We start from the raw sequence: 15,766 nt of genomic DNA on the forward strand, positions 1-15,766 counted from the left end.
TTTGCCTCACAAGCTGACCATTTTCAATGCCAGCACCTTTTGCTTCTTCTTTCCTTCCTTTAAGCCTTTCGTTGCTCTCATCACTTAATGTGAAATTTTGATAATGAAAGTTTATCATTGAAATCTACAACCCCAAACTAAAAAGGACAAAGCAGTGCTAAGATAGCTGTTGAAAAGGCAGTAGTAGATATTTTCTACAATTCCCACCTTTCTAACTGTTAATATTGCTACCAATCGATGACCTTATTGCATCTGGGGTCATTTGCCAGCACACAGGGCTGCAGCACCCATGGCCATCCCTGTGAAGTGTTCCTCATGGGAGACGTGCCTAGGAACAGCTTATATACAGGACCACCAGAGAAATAACTGTTTGTGCTTTAAGTAATCAAATTCTTACCTATACTCTACTCAGTTCCAGAATGTTTTCTAAATATACAGTCATGTCATCTGCAAGCAGGGACAATTTGACTTCCTCTTCTCCTAATCGAATACCCTTTATTTCTTTCTCTTGCCTGATTGCCCTGGCCAGAACTTCCAATACTATGTTGAATAGGAGTGGTGAGAGAGGGCATCTTTGTCTTGTGCCCGTTTTCAAAGGGAATGCTTCCAGTTTTTGCCCATTCGGTATGATATTGGCTGTGGGTTTGTCATAAACAGTGCTTATTATTTTGAGATATGTTCCATCAATACCTAGTTTATTGAGAGTTTTTAGTATGAAGGGCTGCTGAATTTTGTTGAAAGCCGTTTCTGCATCTATTGAGGTAATCGTGTGGGTTTTGTCATTGGTTCTGTTTATGTGATGGATTACGTTTATTGCTTTGCGTATGTTGAACCAGCCCTTGCAGCCCAGGGATTAAGCCCACTTGATCGTGGTGGGTAAGCTTTTTGATGTGCTGCTGGATTCGGTTTGCCAATATTTTATTGAGGATTTTCACATCAATGTTCTTCAGGGATATTGGCCTAAAATTCTCTTTTTTTGTTGTGTCTCTGCCAGGCTTTGGTATCAGGATGATGCTGGTCTCATAAAATGAGTTAGGGAGGATTCCCTCTTTTTCTATTGATTGGAATAGTTTCAGAAGGAATGGTACCCCCTCCTCTTTGTACCTCTGGTAGAATTTGGCTGTGAATCCATCTGGTCCTAGACTGTTTTTGGTTGGTAGGCTATTAATTACTGCCTCGATTTCAGAGCCTGTTATTGATCTATTCAGAGATTCAACTTCTTCCTGGTTTAGTCTTGGGAAGGTGTATATGTCCAGGAATTTATCCATTTCTTCTAGATTTTCTAGTTTGTTTGCCTAGAGGTATTTATAGTATTCTCTGATGGTAGTTTGTATTTCTGTGGGATCAGTGGTGATATCCCCTTTATCATTTTTTATTGTGTCTATTTGATTCTTCTCTCTTTTCTTCTGTATTAGTCTTGCTAGCGGTCTATCAGTTTTGTTGATGTTTTCAAAAAACCAGCTCCTGGATTCACTGATTTTTTTGAAGGGTTTTTAGTGTCTCCATCTCCGTGATTTTTGCTCTGATCTTAGTTATTTCTTGCCTTTTGCTAGCTTTTGAATTTGTTTGCTCTTGCTTCTCTAGTTCTTTTAATTGTGATATTAGGGTGTCGATTTTAGATCTTTCCTGCTTTCTCTGGTGGGCATTTAGTGCTATAAATTTCCCTCTACACACTGCTTTATCTTTGTTCTCATTGGTTTCGAAGAACATCTTTATTTCTGCCTTCATTTCGTTATTTACTCAGTAGTCATTCAGGAGCAGGTTGTCCAGTTTCCATGTTGTTTTGAGTGAGCTTCTTAATCCAGAGTTCTAATTTGATTGCACTGTGGTCTGAGAAACAGTTTGTTGTGATTTCTGTTCTTTTACATTTGCTGAAGTGTGCTTTACTTCCAATTTTGTGGTCAATTTTAGAATAAGTGCAATCTGGTGCTGAGAAGATTGTATATTCTGTTGATTTGGGTGGAGAGTTCTGTAGATGTCTCTTAGGCCTGCTTGGTAAAGAGCTGAGTTCAAGTCCTGGATATCCTTTTTACCCTTCTGTCTCCTTCATCTGTCTGATATTGACAGTGGGGTGTTAAACTCTCCCATTATTATTGTGTGAGAGTCTAAGTCTCTTTGTAGGTCTCTAAGGACTTGCTTTATGAATCTGGGTGCTCCTGTATTGGATACATATATATTTAGGATAGTTAGCTCTTCTTGTTGAATTAATCCCTTTAGCATTATGTAATGGCCTTCTTTGTCTGTTTTGATCTTTGGTGGTTTAAAGTCTGTTTTATCAGAGACTAGGATTGCAGCCCCTGCCTTTTTTTTTTTTTTTGCTTCTATTTGCTTGGTAGATCTTCCTCCATCCCTTTATTTTGAGCCTATGTGTGTCTTTACACATGAGATGGAGCTCCTGAATACAGCACACTGATAGGTCTTGACTCTGTATCCAATTTGCAGTCTGTGTCTTTTAATTGGGGCATTTAGCCCATTTACATTTAAGGTTAATATTGTTATGTGTTAATTTGATCCTGTCGTTATGATGTTAGCTGGTTATTTTGCCCATTAATTGATGCAGTTTCTCCATAGCATTGATGGTCTTTATAATTTGGCATGTTTTTAGAGTGACTGGTACCGGTTGTTTCTTTCCATGTTTAGTGCTTCCTTCAGGAGCTCTTGTAAGGCAGGCCTGGTGGTGACAAAATCTCTCAGCATTTGCCTGTCTGTAAAGGATTTTTATTTCTCCTCCACTTATGAGGCTTAGTTTGGCTGGATATGAAATACTGGGTTGAAAATTCTTTTCTTTAAGAATGTTGAGTATTGGCCCCCACTCTCTTCTGGCTTGTAGAGTTTCTTCCGAGAAATCCACTGTTAGTCTGATGGGCTTTCCTTTGCTGGTAACCTGACCTTTCTCTCTGGCTGCCCTTAACATTTTTTCCTTCATTTCAACCTTGTTGAATCTGACAATTATGTGTCTTGGGGTTGCTCTTCTTGAGGAGTATCTTTGTAGTGTTCTCTGTATTTCCTGAATTTGAATGTTGACCTGCCTCTCTAGGTTGGGGAAGTTTTCTTGGATAATATCCTGAAGAGCGTTTTCCAACTTGGTTCCATTCTCCCCATCACTTTCAGTATGCCAATCAAACATAGGTTTGGTCTTTTCACATAGTACCATATTTCTTGGAGACTTTGTTCATTTCTTTTCACTCTTTTTTCTCTAAACGTGTCTTCTCTCTTTGTTTCATTAATTTGATCTTCAATCACTGATACGCTTTCTTCCACTTGATGGAATTGGCTATTGAAGCTTGTGTATGCGTCACGAAGTTCTTGCGCCATGGTTTTCAGCTCCATCAGGTCATTTAAGGTCTTCTCTATGCTGTTTATTCTAGTTAGCCATTTGTCTAACCCTTTTTCAAAGTTTTTAGGTTCCTTGTGATGGGTTAGAACATGCTCCTTTAGCTCGGAGAAGTTTGTTATTACTGATCTTCTGAAGTCTACTTCTGTCTACTCGTGAAAGTCATTCTCCTTCTAGCTTTGTTCCATTACTGGTGAGGAACTATGATCCTTTGGAGGAGAAGAGGCAGTCTGGTGTTTAGTATTTTCAGCTTGTCTGCTCTGGTTTTTCCCATCTTTGTGGTTTTATCTACATTTGGTCTTTGATGTTGGTGACCTACACATGGGGTTTTGGTGTAGATGTACTTTTTGTTGATGTTGATGCTATTCTTTTCCGTTCATTAGTTTTCCTTCTAACAGCCAGGTCCCTCAGGTCTGTTGGAGTTTGCTGGAGGTCCACTCCAGACCCTGTTTTTGTCTGGGTATCACCAGCGGAGGCAGCAGAATAGCAAACATTCCAGAACAGCAAATATTGCTGCCTGATCCTTCCTCTGGAAGCTTTGTCCCAGAGAGGCACCTGCCTATATGAGGTGTCTGTCGGCCCCTACTGGGAGTTGTCTCCCAATTAGGCAACACAGGAGTCAGAGACCCACTTGAGGGAGGCAGCCTGCCTGTTCTCAGAGCTCAAACGCCACTCTGGGAGAACCACAACTTTCTTCACCATTGTCAGACAGGGACATTGAAGTCTGCAGAAGTTGTCTCCTGCCTTTTGTTCAGCTATGCCCTGCCCATAGATGTGGAATCTATAGAGGCAGTAGGTCTTGCTGATCTGCAGTTCGAGCTTCGTTGTTTACTTTTTGTTACACTTTGTTTACCTACGCAAGTCTCAGCAATGGTGGATGCCCCTTCCCCAGCCAGGCTGCCACCCCACGGTTCGATCTCAGAGGGCTGTGCTAGCAGTTCGCAAGGCTCCATGGGTGTGGGACCTGCCGAGCCAGGCACGGTAGAGAATCTCTTTTTCTGCTGGTTGCTAAAACCTTGGGAAAAGCACAGTATTTGGGCAGAAGTGTCCCATTTTTCCAGATACAATCTGTTATGACTTCCTTTGGCTAGGAAAGGGAAATCCCCTGACCCCTTGCACTTACCGGGTGAGGTGATGCCCCACCCTGCTTTGGCTCACTCTCCGTGGGCTGCACCCACTGTCCGACCAGTCCCAATGAGATGAACCAGGTACCTCTGTTGGAAATGCAGAAATCACCTGTCTTCTGCATCGATCCCACTGGGAGCTGCAGACCAGAGCTCTTCCTATTTGGCCATCTTGGAACAGACCCTCTTTTTTCTTTTTTAATAAAACTAGCAGAAAAGGGGATTCCATAAGCAGATATTCAGTCAAAGGCAGTTCCTGGAATTGGCTCATGTGGCTAATTCTGTAACGTTGACCAAAACACTTTAACCCTTTGAAGAATGGGGCAGTCATTTTTCTTTTCAATTTTAAAACTAAGCAGTTGTGCTGTTTAATGCTGATTTTGAGAAAGGTGTTGTGTTTTAGTCTAGATTCCATCCTCTTGCTGACTGAGTGGCCTATAATTAATTTTCGTGAACCTCATTTTTCCACTCTTTAAGATGGGAGTCAGTTTAAGCATAATCTTCCAGAAATCCTTATTGATAGGAAAATATATAAAATTGGATCAAGAGAATAAGATTGTGGATGAGCCTGCAAAGCTCTTGAAAATGTTTTATTTTTCTTATCATCATAGAGATAACACACTCAATAAAGATGTTAACTTTCATATACATCTTAGGACTATTTATATTGGTATTGAGCCCAGTTTATGTCCTTCAGGGCTCTTTGGTCTTGCTCAGTAGAACACCCTGAACTAGGAGTATCATATCTTATCCCTTTCACATGCTCAAGGCCTGGCTCCAGTACAGACTCCTGCTGCAGTGGGAACCGCAGCATGTATGGTGCAGAGGCTTCAGGGCACATTGGCTCCTCCCATCACATCTAGACCATGGATGGAGTACTGTACTGTCACTTCTGGGCTCTGGCGTCTCCCATGACTGCTAGTGGGCCAGGTGACACTGAAAGGCAGGAGAGTTCTTGTTCCATGCGGTGAATTTTGATCAATTATGAGAAGGAACTGGCAGATAAACTTGCTTCTTGCTTACTTACCCAGTGAACAGCCCCAAGGTGTGTTGGTTTTGGACAGCATGAATGGAGATGTGCCACAGAGGTAGAATAGCTAGCTGGCTGGCTCCTCATGCTGCTGTGGCCAGCTCAGCTGAGACCACTTGTATTTACCTTCCTTCCTTGTCTCACATCTCTATTCCTCAGTCTTGCTGTCCAAGATGCGTGCATGCGCGCCTGCGCACGCGTGCACACACACACACACACACACACACACCAAGCTTTAGCAGGCAAGCTTTGCCTCAGGCAGTGTTTTCTTGGAAATTTGAACTAAAGCAGTATTATATGTAATGTAATATAAAAGTTTAATTTCTACTGCTATTGTTTTTACCTTAGGAATGAGAAAAAAAATACATCTGTTAGTTTTAGTCAGATCCAGTACTTGTTATAAGTGGTCTAAGTAGTCTTTGTTTTGCCTAGTATTTTATCAGTTCATATTTGTTCATCCAAGTTCTTTGTCATCCTAGAAGAGCAGAGAAATCCAAATGCTTGGCATGGAAAAAAGCTTCAGTAACTTTAATTAGGAAATCTTCAAATTCACCCAGGGTGATTTTCCAAATATCTTGTCTGGTATGCAGAGTTATGTAACCCTAGTTTTATTCTTAATTTGATGTCAGAGCCATCAGCTTGTAGCCACTCCACACACTGTCTGCCTCCTAATTCTAGTCTTCCTTGTCTTCCCATAGCTACAAGAGGAGATTGACAATTGGATGCTGTATTAGTCAGGGTTCTCTTACAGGTACAGAATATATGTATATGTAAAGGGAAGTTTATTAAGTATTAACTTACATGATCACAAGATCCCACAATAGGCTCCCTGCAAGCTAAGGAGCAAGGATAGTCAGCCTGAGTCTCAAAACTGAAGAACTTGGAGTCTGATGTTTGAGGGCAGGAGGCATCCAGCATGGGAGAAAGATGTAGGCTGGGAGGCTAGGCTTGTCTCTCCTTTTCATATTTTTCTGCCTGCTTTATATTCGCTGGAAGCTGATTAGACTGTGCCCACCAGTTTAAGGGTGGATCTGCCCACTGACTCAAATGTTCATCTCTTTTGGCAACACCTACACAGACAGACCCAGGATTAATACTTTGTATCCTTCAATCTAATCAAGTTGACACTTAGTGTTAACCATCGCAGATGCTGTCATATGCTCTCAACATCATTCTCTTTCTCTCACAAGGTTTAAAGCACCATTACAAATACCCAACACCCCCTCTACTTCCTACTTTTCCTCTCTCATCTCCTTTTTTTTTGAGACGGAGTCTCGCTCTGTCGCCCAGAATGGAGTGCAGTGGCTGGATCTCAGCTCACTGCAAGCTCCGCCTCCTGGGTTCACGGTTTTTTTTTTTTTTTTGATATGGAGTCTTGCTTTCTCACCCAGGCTGAAGTACAGTGATGTGATCTCTACTCACTGCAACCTCTGCCTCCCAGATTCAAGCGATTCTCCTGTCTCAGCCTCCCAAGTAGCTGGAATTACAGGTGCCTGCCACCATACCCAGCTAATTTTTGTATTTTTAGTAGAGACGGGGTTTCGCCATGTTGACCAAGCTGGTCTCGAACTCCTGACGTCAGATGATCCACTCACCTCAGCCTCCCAAAATCCTGGGGTTACAGGCATGAGCTACTGTGCCCGGCCTCTCATCCCCTCTTTCCTTAATCTCTTTCTTTGTTCACTTTTCTTTCTTTCTTCTCTCTCTTCTTTCCTTTGTCCTTTTTCTCCTTCATCTCCCACCTTACCTCTCCACTTTTTTTTTTGTTTGTTTTTTTTTTGAGGAAATGAAGTGCTGTAGTTTTAATCTGTTGCTTCCTCAGATTGCATTTTACTTTGCAAGGAACTTGGAACTGGGAACTAGACGAATTTAATTTTGATTATCTGCCGCGCCTGTCATAAGCTCTATGACCTTGGTCAGATTACTTCTCTCTTCCTTGATAATGTTTTCATGCTCATAAAATGAGGATTTATTATTCTTACCTTGTAGAATTTGTATGTGGAGTTCTGGTATGCAAAGTACTTTACAACCACTGTTAATTGTTCTCCTGGTCTTGGTCAGCACTGAGCATCAGTACCAATCACAAAATGGGTATTTACTAAAAGGTCAAGTTAATGAATGAATTAATAAAAATCTACTTGTGAGCCAGGTGTCAGCATACTTTAGGAAACCTTCTCTTCTCTCCATTCTAAGTTTTGTTCATTCTCACCAATTTTTCAACTTTTGTGTTTCTCCTCCTCTCTTGCTATGCCATCTCCATTTTTTATCCTTTTCTTCTCATTTTTAAAGCAGAATTCAATTATTGAAGAATTTAACAATGCCTAAAATTGAAAAAGGAAAGTGAATATATTATTTAAAAAAGTGAAGATAAATGTGAATCAGTAGCTTAAAAATTCACAAGTATTTGCCTTCAGGTATCAGAACGTTGGAATAGAGATAGAGCAGAGAGCTGGCTTAATTTATAATTTATATGCCTTCACATATGATTAGGTTGTTGAAAACTGTGTGTGTCTTTAATAATTAACTTCCACCTATGGAAGATGAATATTTAGCATCCTTACAGTACCACGACCACTACTACTTCAAACATATTTCCCTTCCTGCTACCTTCCAAATATATATCATTTGATTACATTTTTAAAAAGATCAATGCTCGTTGTTCACATAACAATAAATTATGGTTCATAGGTGAACCATATCAGATTCTATGATTACTTTCTTTGCATAAGTTTTTTTCTTGGTGTCAATAATTGCCTTACTTTCAAATTTTGCTTAATTTTCTGTTTCCAAGTACAAGGATGTAATTACAAAACAAATCTTGGGCTGGATGCAGTGGCTCACACCTGTAATCCTACCACTTAGGGAGTTCGAGGTGGGTGGTTCACTTGAGGCCACGAATTTGAGACCAGCCTGGCCAACGTAGCAAAACCCCGTCTCTACTAAAGATACCAAAATTAGCTGGGCATGGTGGTGCATGCCTGTGGTCCCAGCTACTCAGGAGGCTGAGGCACAGGAATTGTTTGACTTCCAAAGCGGAAGCTGCAGTTAGCCAAGATGTTGCCACTACACCCTGACCAGGGTGATAGCCTTAATATGTTTAAACGTATCACATACTACCTTCTCCAGTTCGTTTGTTTAGAGACATTTCTCCTGTAACTCTCATCTTAGCTGGTTGCTTTAAAGTTCAAAGCCTTACTTGTCCATCTAATTTTCTGGAAGATCATATTACCATTATTTTGGGAGTTCCCTGTGACTCTAAACTGAAAAAACTCTTGTTTTTTCAGATCTTGTGCCCAACGTCCTTGATTTAGTCCCTCACGTGAGCAAAGCACACCCCTCAGTTTTCTCCTGAGAAATGATACAGAAGCAGTAGAATTTTTGAGGCGTTACACGTTTGTAAATATTTTTATTCTACCCTCAACCTGGAATGATAATTTAACTAGAAATAGAAAGCTAGGTTTGAATGAATTAGTCCTCAGAAATTTGAAGGCTATGGATTTTGATTTAATGCTTCTTTTATGCTGTTGAAGATCCATTATTTTTCTGATTTCAGATGATTTTTATGTAAGCTCCATTTTCGTATGGGTTGCTTTTCGGTTTTCATTTTATCGATGTTTTGTAAACCTTTTATGATGATATGCCTTTTGTTTATTTTCTCATTCATTGCACAGTGTACATATTGGGTCATTTTGATATGGAAACTTTAAAAAAAATTCATTCTGGAAATTTTCCTGAAAAATTTTTTTTGACAATTCTCATCTCTCATTAATCAGATGGGTTTCTGATATTCTTCATGTTTTACAACTCTATTTTCTGATTTTAATAGCCCTCTTCCCTATTTACATTTAATTTCTAGAAATTATGTTGTTTGATATATCTATTTGTTTTAAATTTTTCTACCCAGAAATGTGTTTTGAGATCCATCAATATTTAATATTTCTCTCTGACTTCCATGTAGCACTCCATGGTACACATGGCCCCAGGTAATGCCTAGATAACATGGGGTGGACTGTGCTAGCAACTGGCCCTTATGGGAGTCAGAGGTGGTGATGCTGCTGTGGGCTGCCACTCTAGGCAAGGAGTACATCCCACCATCAGAGGAAGAAGAAGTCTAAGTAGGGGAGGTAGTTGGAGCTACCTCTAATCCTCTTATGTATTTTCAGGGCCTAGCACCATGATAATTTATAAGAATTCCTCATGTTTTTGGAATACAAACAGCTATTGGTTTTTATTATTACTTAAGTTGAAGGATTTCTCAAAATAGTGCTTATTTAGATAATGGCTATACTAACATGATAACATAAATAGTTGCTTGGGAAATTTCACAATATCCTATGTGGCAATTAATAATATTGAGACTTGAAAATATCATGAATCAATATTAATGGTATTTTCTTTTACTACAAAGAAATGTAGAAATATTCACTTATTTTTTAAAACTTATAGTAACATTATAATGAAGGTTGCTAATTAAAGTATTTAAACAAAGCTTTCTAGTAGTCTTTTATAGAAAAATGTGGTTAGATAACATTTTCATAATTTATGTCTACTTATGATTAAGTATGGTAAAGTCTGTTCTTCATCTTTGGTACTTGCTTGTGGTCAGTGGAAGACATTGGATTGGCGTCTTTTAAAACAATAGTGTGTATTCTGGGCTTTTAGTGTACCCATCACCTGAATAGTGTTCACTGTACCCAACAGGTAATATTTCATCCTTCACCCACCTCCCACTGTTTGGAGGCTCCAGTGTCTGTTATCCCACTCTGTATATTCATGTGTACCCATTTTTTAAATTTCGTTTATAAATTAGAACATACAGTTTTTGGCTGTTGCTGAGTCATTTTTCTTAGGATAATGGCCCCCATTTCCATCCATGTTGCTGCGAGAGACATGTTTCATTCTTCTTTATGTCTGAGTAGTTTCAGTATTCCATGGTGTATGTATATCACATCTTAAAAAGCCAATTATCCATCGATGGGCATTTAGGTTGATTCCATGAGTTTGCTATTGTGAATGCTGCTGTAATATGAGTGTAGGTAACTGTTTGATCTAATGATTTCTTTCCCTTTGGGTAACCCCACCCAATACTGAGATTGCTAGGTAAAATGGTAGCTCTATTCTTAGTTCTTTGCAAAACCTCCATACTGTTTTCCATAGAAATAATTTATATTTCCACCAACAGGGTATAATAATTCCCTTTTCTCTGCAGCCTCGCCAGCATCTGTGGTTTTCTGACCAACCATTCTGACTGATGTGAGATGGTATCTCATTGTGGTTTTAATTTGCATCTCTCTGATGATTAGTGACATTGAGCATTTTTTCATATGTTAGCTGCTTGTGTGTCTTCTTTTGAGAAATGTCTGTCCATGTCCTCTGCCTAGTTTTTAATAGGATTATTTGTCTTTTTCTTGTGGAGTTGATTGAATTTCTTGTAGGTTATGGATATTAGCCCTTTGTTGGATGGATTGTTTGCAAATTCTTTCTCGCATTCTGTAGATCGTCTCTTTACTTGTTGATTATTTCTTTTGCTGTTCAGAACCTTTTAGTTTAATTAAGTTCTATTTGTCTTGTTTTGTTTTTGTTGCATTTGCTTTTGAGGTTTTAGTCATAAGTTCTTTCCATAAGCTAGAGTTTTTCCTAGTTTTTTTTCTAGGTTTTTTTTTTTTTTTTTTTGACAGAATTTCAGAGTTTCACTCTTATTGCCCAGGCTGGAGTGCAGTGGTGTGATCTTGGCTCACTGCAACCTCCGCCTCCAGGGTTCAAGCCATTCTCCTGCCTCAGCCTCCCAAATAGCTGGGATTACAAGTACCCGTCACCATGCCCAGTTAATTTTTGTATTTTTAGTAGAGATGGGGTTTCATCATGTTGGCCAGGCTGATCTCGAAGTCCTGACCTCAGGTGATCCACCAGCCTTGGCCTCCCAAAGTGCTGGGATTACAGGCGTAAGCCACCGGCACCCGGCCTTCTAGGATTTTTATAGTTTCAGATCTTACCTTGAAGTCTTTAAACCATCTTGAGTTAATTTTTGTATATGGTGAGATAAGAGATTGGGGTCCAGTTTCACCCTTCTGCATATGGCTGTCCAATTTTCCAGCATCATTTATTGAATAGGGTGTCCTTTCCCCATTATGTATTTTTGTCAGCTTTTTCAAAGATCAGTTGGTTATAAGAGGGTGTATTAATATATTTTTATCTTTGTGATATGCCTGAAGTCTTATAAATATTTGACATTTTTAAAATTAATACAAACCACAATTTTAAGAGTAAAGCTGACTCTTGGAGTTTGTGCTACAGTAGTTTCCTTCCGTTCCTCATTTGAGTGTATAAAATGTACATGTGGCCTGACCATGGTTAGTAAGTAATAATGTGAGCACTATGCCCAAAATAAATGCAGTGTAGATTAGAAAGCCAGCTGATTGCAGCCCCAAATGTAGCTTACTTTTCACCAGCTAGAATTGGGTCTGAGAACTAATTCGCCATTTTTGAGGATATATTTTATTTAGTCGGTAGCTGCCTTCTGTCTCTGTGTCTCCTTTCTCTGTCTCGCCATCTTTATCTGCATAGACATATAGTAAGTAATGGCAGCAACCATAATACTAAAAACAGTACTACGCTTTATCTTTTATCTTTTTTCTTTTATCTTTTATCATTTATCATTTATCTTCTAGAACACCCAGTTCTACCTCACTCTTCATCTTTTTTTCCATCAAGATTGTTATTTTATTGTGGCTTTATTTTAAATGATTGATTAATTTAAATGCACTTACTGTGGGTTGACAGAAAACGTCCCATTACAGTATGAAGTCTCTATTTTTTTAATAATGCCATATCAATAAGAAAACAGTGATCATGAACAGCATTTAGGAACAATTCATGAGTTTTTTTCCCTTCCTTTAGCAGCACTGATCTCAGAGAAAATTCTTAGTTTGATGTCCACAACAAGTAACACAAGACACAAGAGGTAGCTATATGGGGTTACGTTACTAAGTCCAAATAAGACTTGGCTTACATGAGCAGTAAATCATGGCTTTTGGAGGAGATGTGAGTTGCAAGGTAAAGTGCTTTTTGTTTTCTAGAGCATGCTTCCCTAGATTATAGCTGTCCTTCATGTGGCCTAGTCTTTTATCGCAGCTCTTAAATTTTATGCTTAAACTGAATGTGCTTTTGTTATCGACATCATTGGAACCTTAGAGATCTTTTTTTCTGGCCTGGTGGTGTGAAGGGGCAGGGTTTGAATAAGAGTCCAGGAAGTGGTTCTCAGAATGATTTTTGTATTGCCAGAAATGCTGATGTATTGGCCCCAAATTAACATTTCCAAAAATGTCACCCTACACAAACTGAAAACAAAGATACAAGTGTCGTCACCACAGCTGTGCACTCTCTTCCTGAAACCAGTTTCTTCCTCTTCTGTGAAAAGTGAGAAATTTTAAGCATCTATTTAAAGATGAAAGGGAGTCAGTTTTCTGTACTATACTGTAACCCAGCTGGTTGCTCACTTAGTGGATTTGAGTTAGGACTGTTTGTACAGATTTGTCCCTTGTACCATGGATAACAGTTTGTTGAACAAATAGAATGTCTGTGAGGGTCTGTGGTGGCCACTATTATAAGAAGAAGAATTTCACTTATTAAATATTTATTGAGTATTCATTAGGTATTCCATTTTAAGGTAGATGGGGGTGTATACATAAAATCTCTGCTGTAAGTAGAACATGAACCATATTAGAGACCCATATATATATAACTACATGAACATTCAAAAGGGAGAGAGTTGAAAGAAGGGAATTATGAATGGCATTTATTTGAGCTGAATGCTAAAAGTAGATATAATTTGAATGTGTGGAAATTGGAAGAAATGATCATTTACGTCAGAGGGAATGACCTAGAGAGAGAAAAGAAAAAAGGATCATGGATAGGGAGCTAGTGAGAAAGAACTTTAGAAAGGTATGTTGCAGGGTAGTTGTGGGCATGAAGTGCCAGATTAAAAAGTAACATCCACCAAGCACAAGATGGGAAATTCACCGAGGTATCTGCTCCAACAGTGAGCGGAGAGGACTAGCCTCTCTATCCTGAACCTTGGGCCTCTCGTTTCCTTTGGGTCAGCTATTTCATATTTTGTAATGTGAGTTTCTTAACACACCTTTTGTGATGGAATTCTACTCATTTTCCAGTTGTGTTTATCTTAGTAGGACCACATTTTCTCCTTAGGTAGTAAGAATTATTTGAATAGTTGGATTTATTCCCTTCCCCCATTTATAGATGGTAATACTTTAATGTACAAACATCTCAGTACTTCTTACATGGTCTAAAAGTGATGTGAACTCTTAAAGCAGAACCTTACTTACTCTTCCTTTTCAGCTCAAGTTTACCAGCTCACTTTCTAAAATTCCACACATGGAAAGGATTATGATGGGTGCTTGGAAGTATAACCGAGAAGAAAGTTAAGAGTGCCAATGGATCAAAATAGCATTTTCTAGATAGATAAACCTGAATCTGACAACCTCAGAACAGCAGGAAAATCCCTTAAGCTGGAAGATTTTCCTTCTCTTTAATTAGGTTCAGTTAGGTTCAAAAACCTTAATTACTTCTACACTTGACAAAAACTGCAATTACTTCTGCACCAAACTAATACTTCCCTCTCTCCTCTTTTCCCTTCCTCTATCCACCCAATCTATTCATTGATTATTTTTAAGTAACCTCTTCTAGGTATTTATGCCAGTAATGAAGCAAAGCATTATGTGTTACAAACACATAATGAACTTGTTTTAAAACAAAATCAGTTCCAGAATCTCTGGAAGGAGAAAAATAGGAATCTGCATTCTGAACATGCTTATAAACACCTAATTTAGGTGATCCAGAGGTCACAGTTTCAGAGACACTGAAATAAAAGAAAGGAATAGTACATCTTTGGCCAATGAAATTTATGATTGTAGTTACTTAGTATTTGTTTCATATGGACTTATAAATGGAAAAGACATATCCGGTGGATACAGTATTTATAGTTGTAGAAGATTATATGCCTAGGTATGTCCTCTTCCCTTCAATGTTTCATTCAATTTGCATTTCTGTGGAAGCATGCCATAGGATAAAAGGTAAAGCTACTCCCTTCTCGCTATTCCCCCTCCCAGTTGCTCCCTAAAACTCCCACATATCAGGAACAAAGGTCAGCTATTAGAGTTATGTTCAGAGTTTATGGTACAGAGGTTGTTAATCCTTTCGATTTATTTGACTTTGAATTTTCTTATTTAATTATTTGAAACTACCAGCATTTAAAAATCTTTTTCTCCACGTCAAGAATGAGTCATTTGATATTTCAGGTGTCTTCTGTGGCTGAGAAATAATATGATTCTGTGAAAAGATTCCATGTGACTGGTTCTCCAGACATTATATATTGACTCATCTGAATCAACAAAAAGCCTAAGAAAGACATTTTTCTCTTGGTCACATCTCAGACCTACTGGATCAGAATATATTGTTAAGAGTCAATTATAGCGCTCTTGGTGGGATTCGCTGTAGCCAGCCTGGCCCCTACCCATACTACAGTGCCATTTGCTCCAAAGGAGATGTGACTTGCCTTTTTTGTTTATACATGTATTTCTCACTGCAAGATGGAAAGCTTTGTTGAGAGCAGAGTACATACTGAAATGGCTTGTTTCACTTCCGTCTTCCTATTTTTACTAAATTAAGGTTTTACACATAGTTGGGACTATCTTTATGAAATAATTACATGGGACTTTGATGGGAATGGTGAAAATCAGTGTTTTCTGGATGCTCTGAGTTAAATATTTTTTGTTGTTATTGCTCTCTTTTAGGATGGAAAGAAGAAGTTTGACAAAGAAAGTGAAAAATATTATTCTATCCTTGAAAAGCATTTAAATTTGTCTGCAAAGAAAAAGGAGTCTCATTTACAAGAGGTAAGCTTTTCCAACTGAAATAATGGAAAAGGCATTAAGTCATATAAAGTCAAAATTTCCGAAGGTAAAATTATCTCAAAATCTGCTACTATTTAATAAAATAATTATGATAGCAATAGCTAAATTAATTGAAAACTTACTATGGACAATACTTTAAACACATTGTAACTGTTCCAAGTGAAGGATTAATATCTCTTTCAACAATGAGAAAGGTTGAAACAAGATCTTTTCCTTTTCTTCTTTTTGAGCATTTTTAAAGGGACAGGATCTATTAAATTCATGTTATGGCCTTCATATTAAATTTAAAATACCTGTGACATTGATTTTAAAGCTTTGCTTCAGCATTGGGAGAAAGATAGATACACAG

General features: G+C 38.5%; 1 protein-coding gene across 1 annotated transcript in view; it reads left to right on the forward strand.

The window, feature by feature from the left end:
- The window catches only part of ARHGAP42 (Rho GTPase activating protein 42), a 312,517-nt gene that overhangs the window by 211,756 nt on the left and 84,995 nt on the right, over positions 1-15,766 (forward strand). Inside the window, exon 5 of the mRNA XM_011926606.1 lies at positions 15,298-15,399. Coding sequence (XP_011781996.1) covers positions 15,298-15,399 — 102 coding nt within the window. The remainder of the gene's footprint in view (positions 1-15,297; positions 15,400-15,766) is intronic.

The sequence above is a fragment of the Colobus angolensis genome, unplaced genomic scaffold, assembly GCF_000951035.1.
Source record: "Colobus angolensis palliatus isolate OR3802 unplaced genomic scaffold, Cang.pa_1.0 Scaffold7, whole genome shotgun sequence".
Taxonomy (NCBI): Eukaryota; Metazoa; Chordata; class Mammalia; order Primates; family Cercopithecidae; genus Colobus; species Colobus angolensis.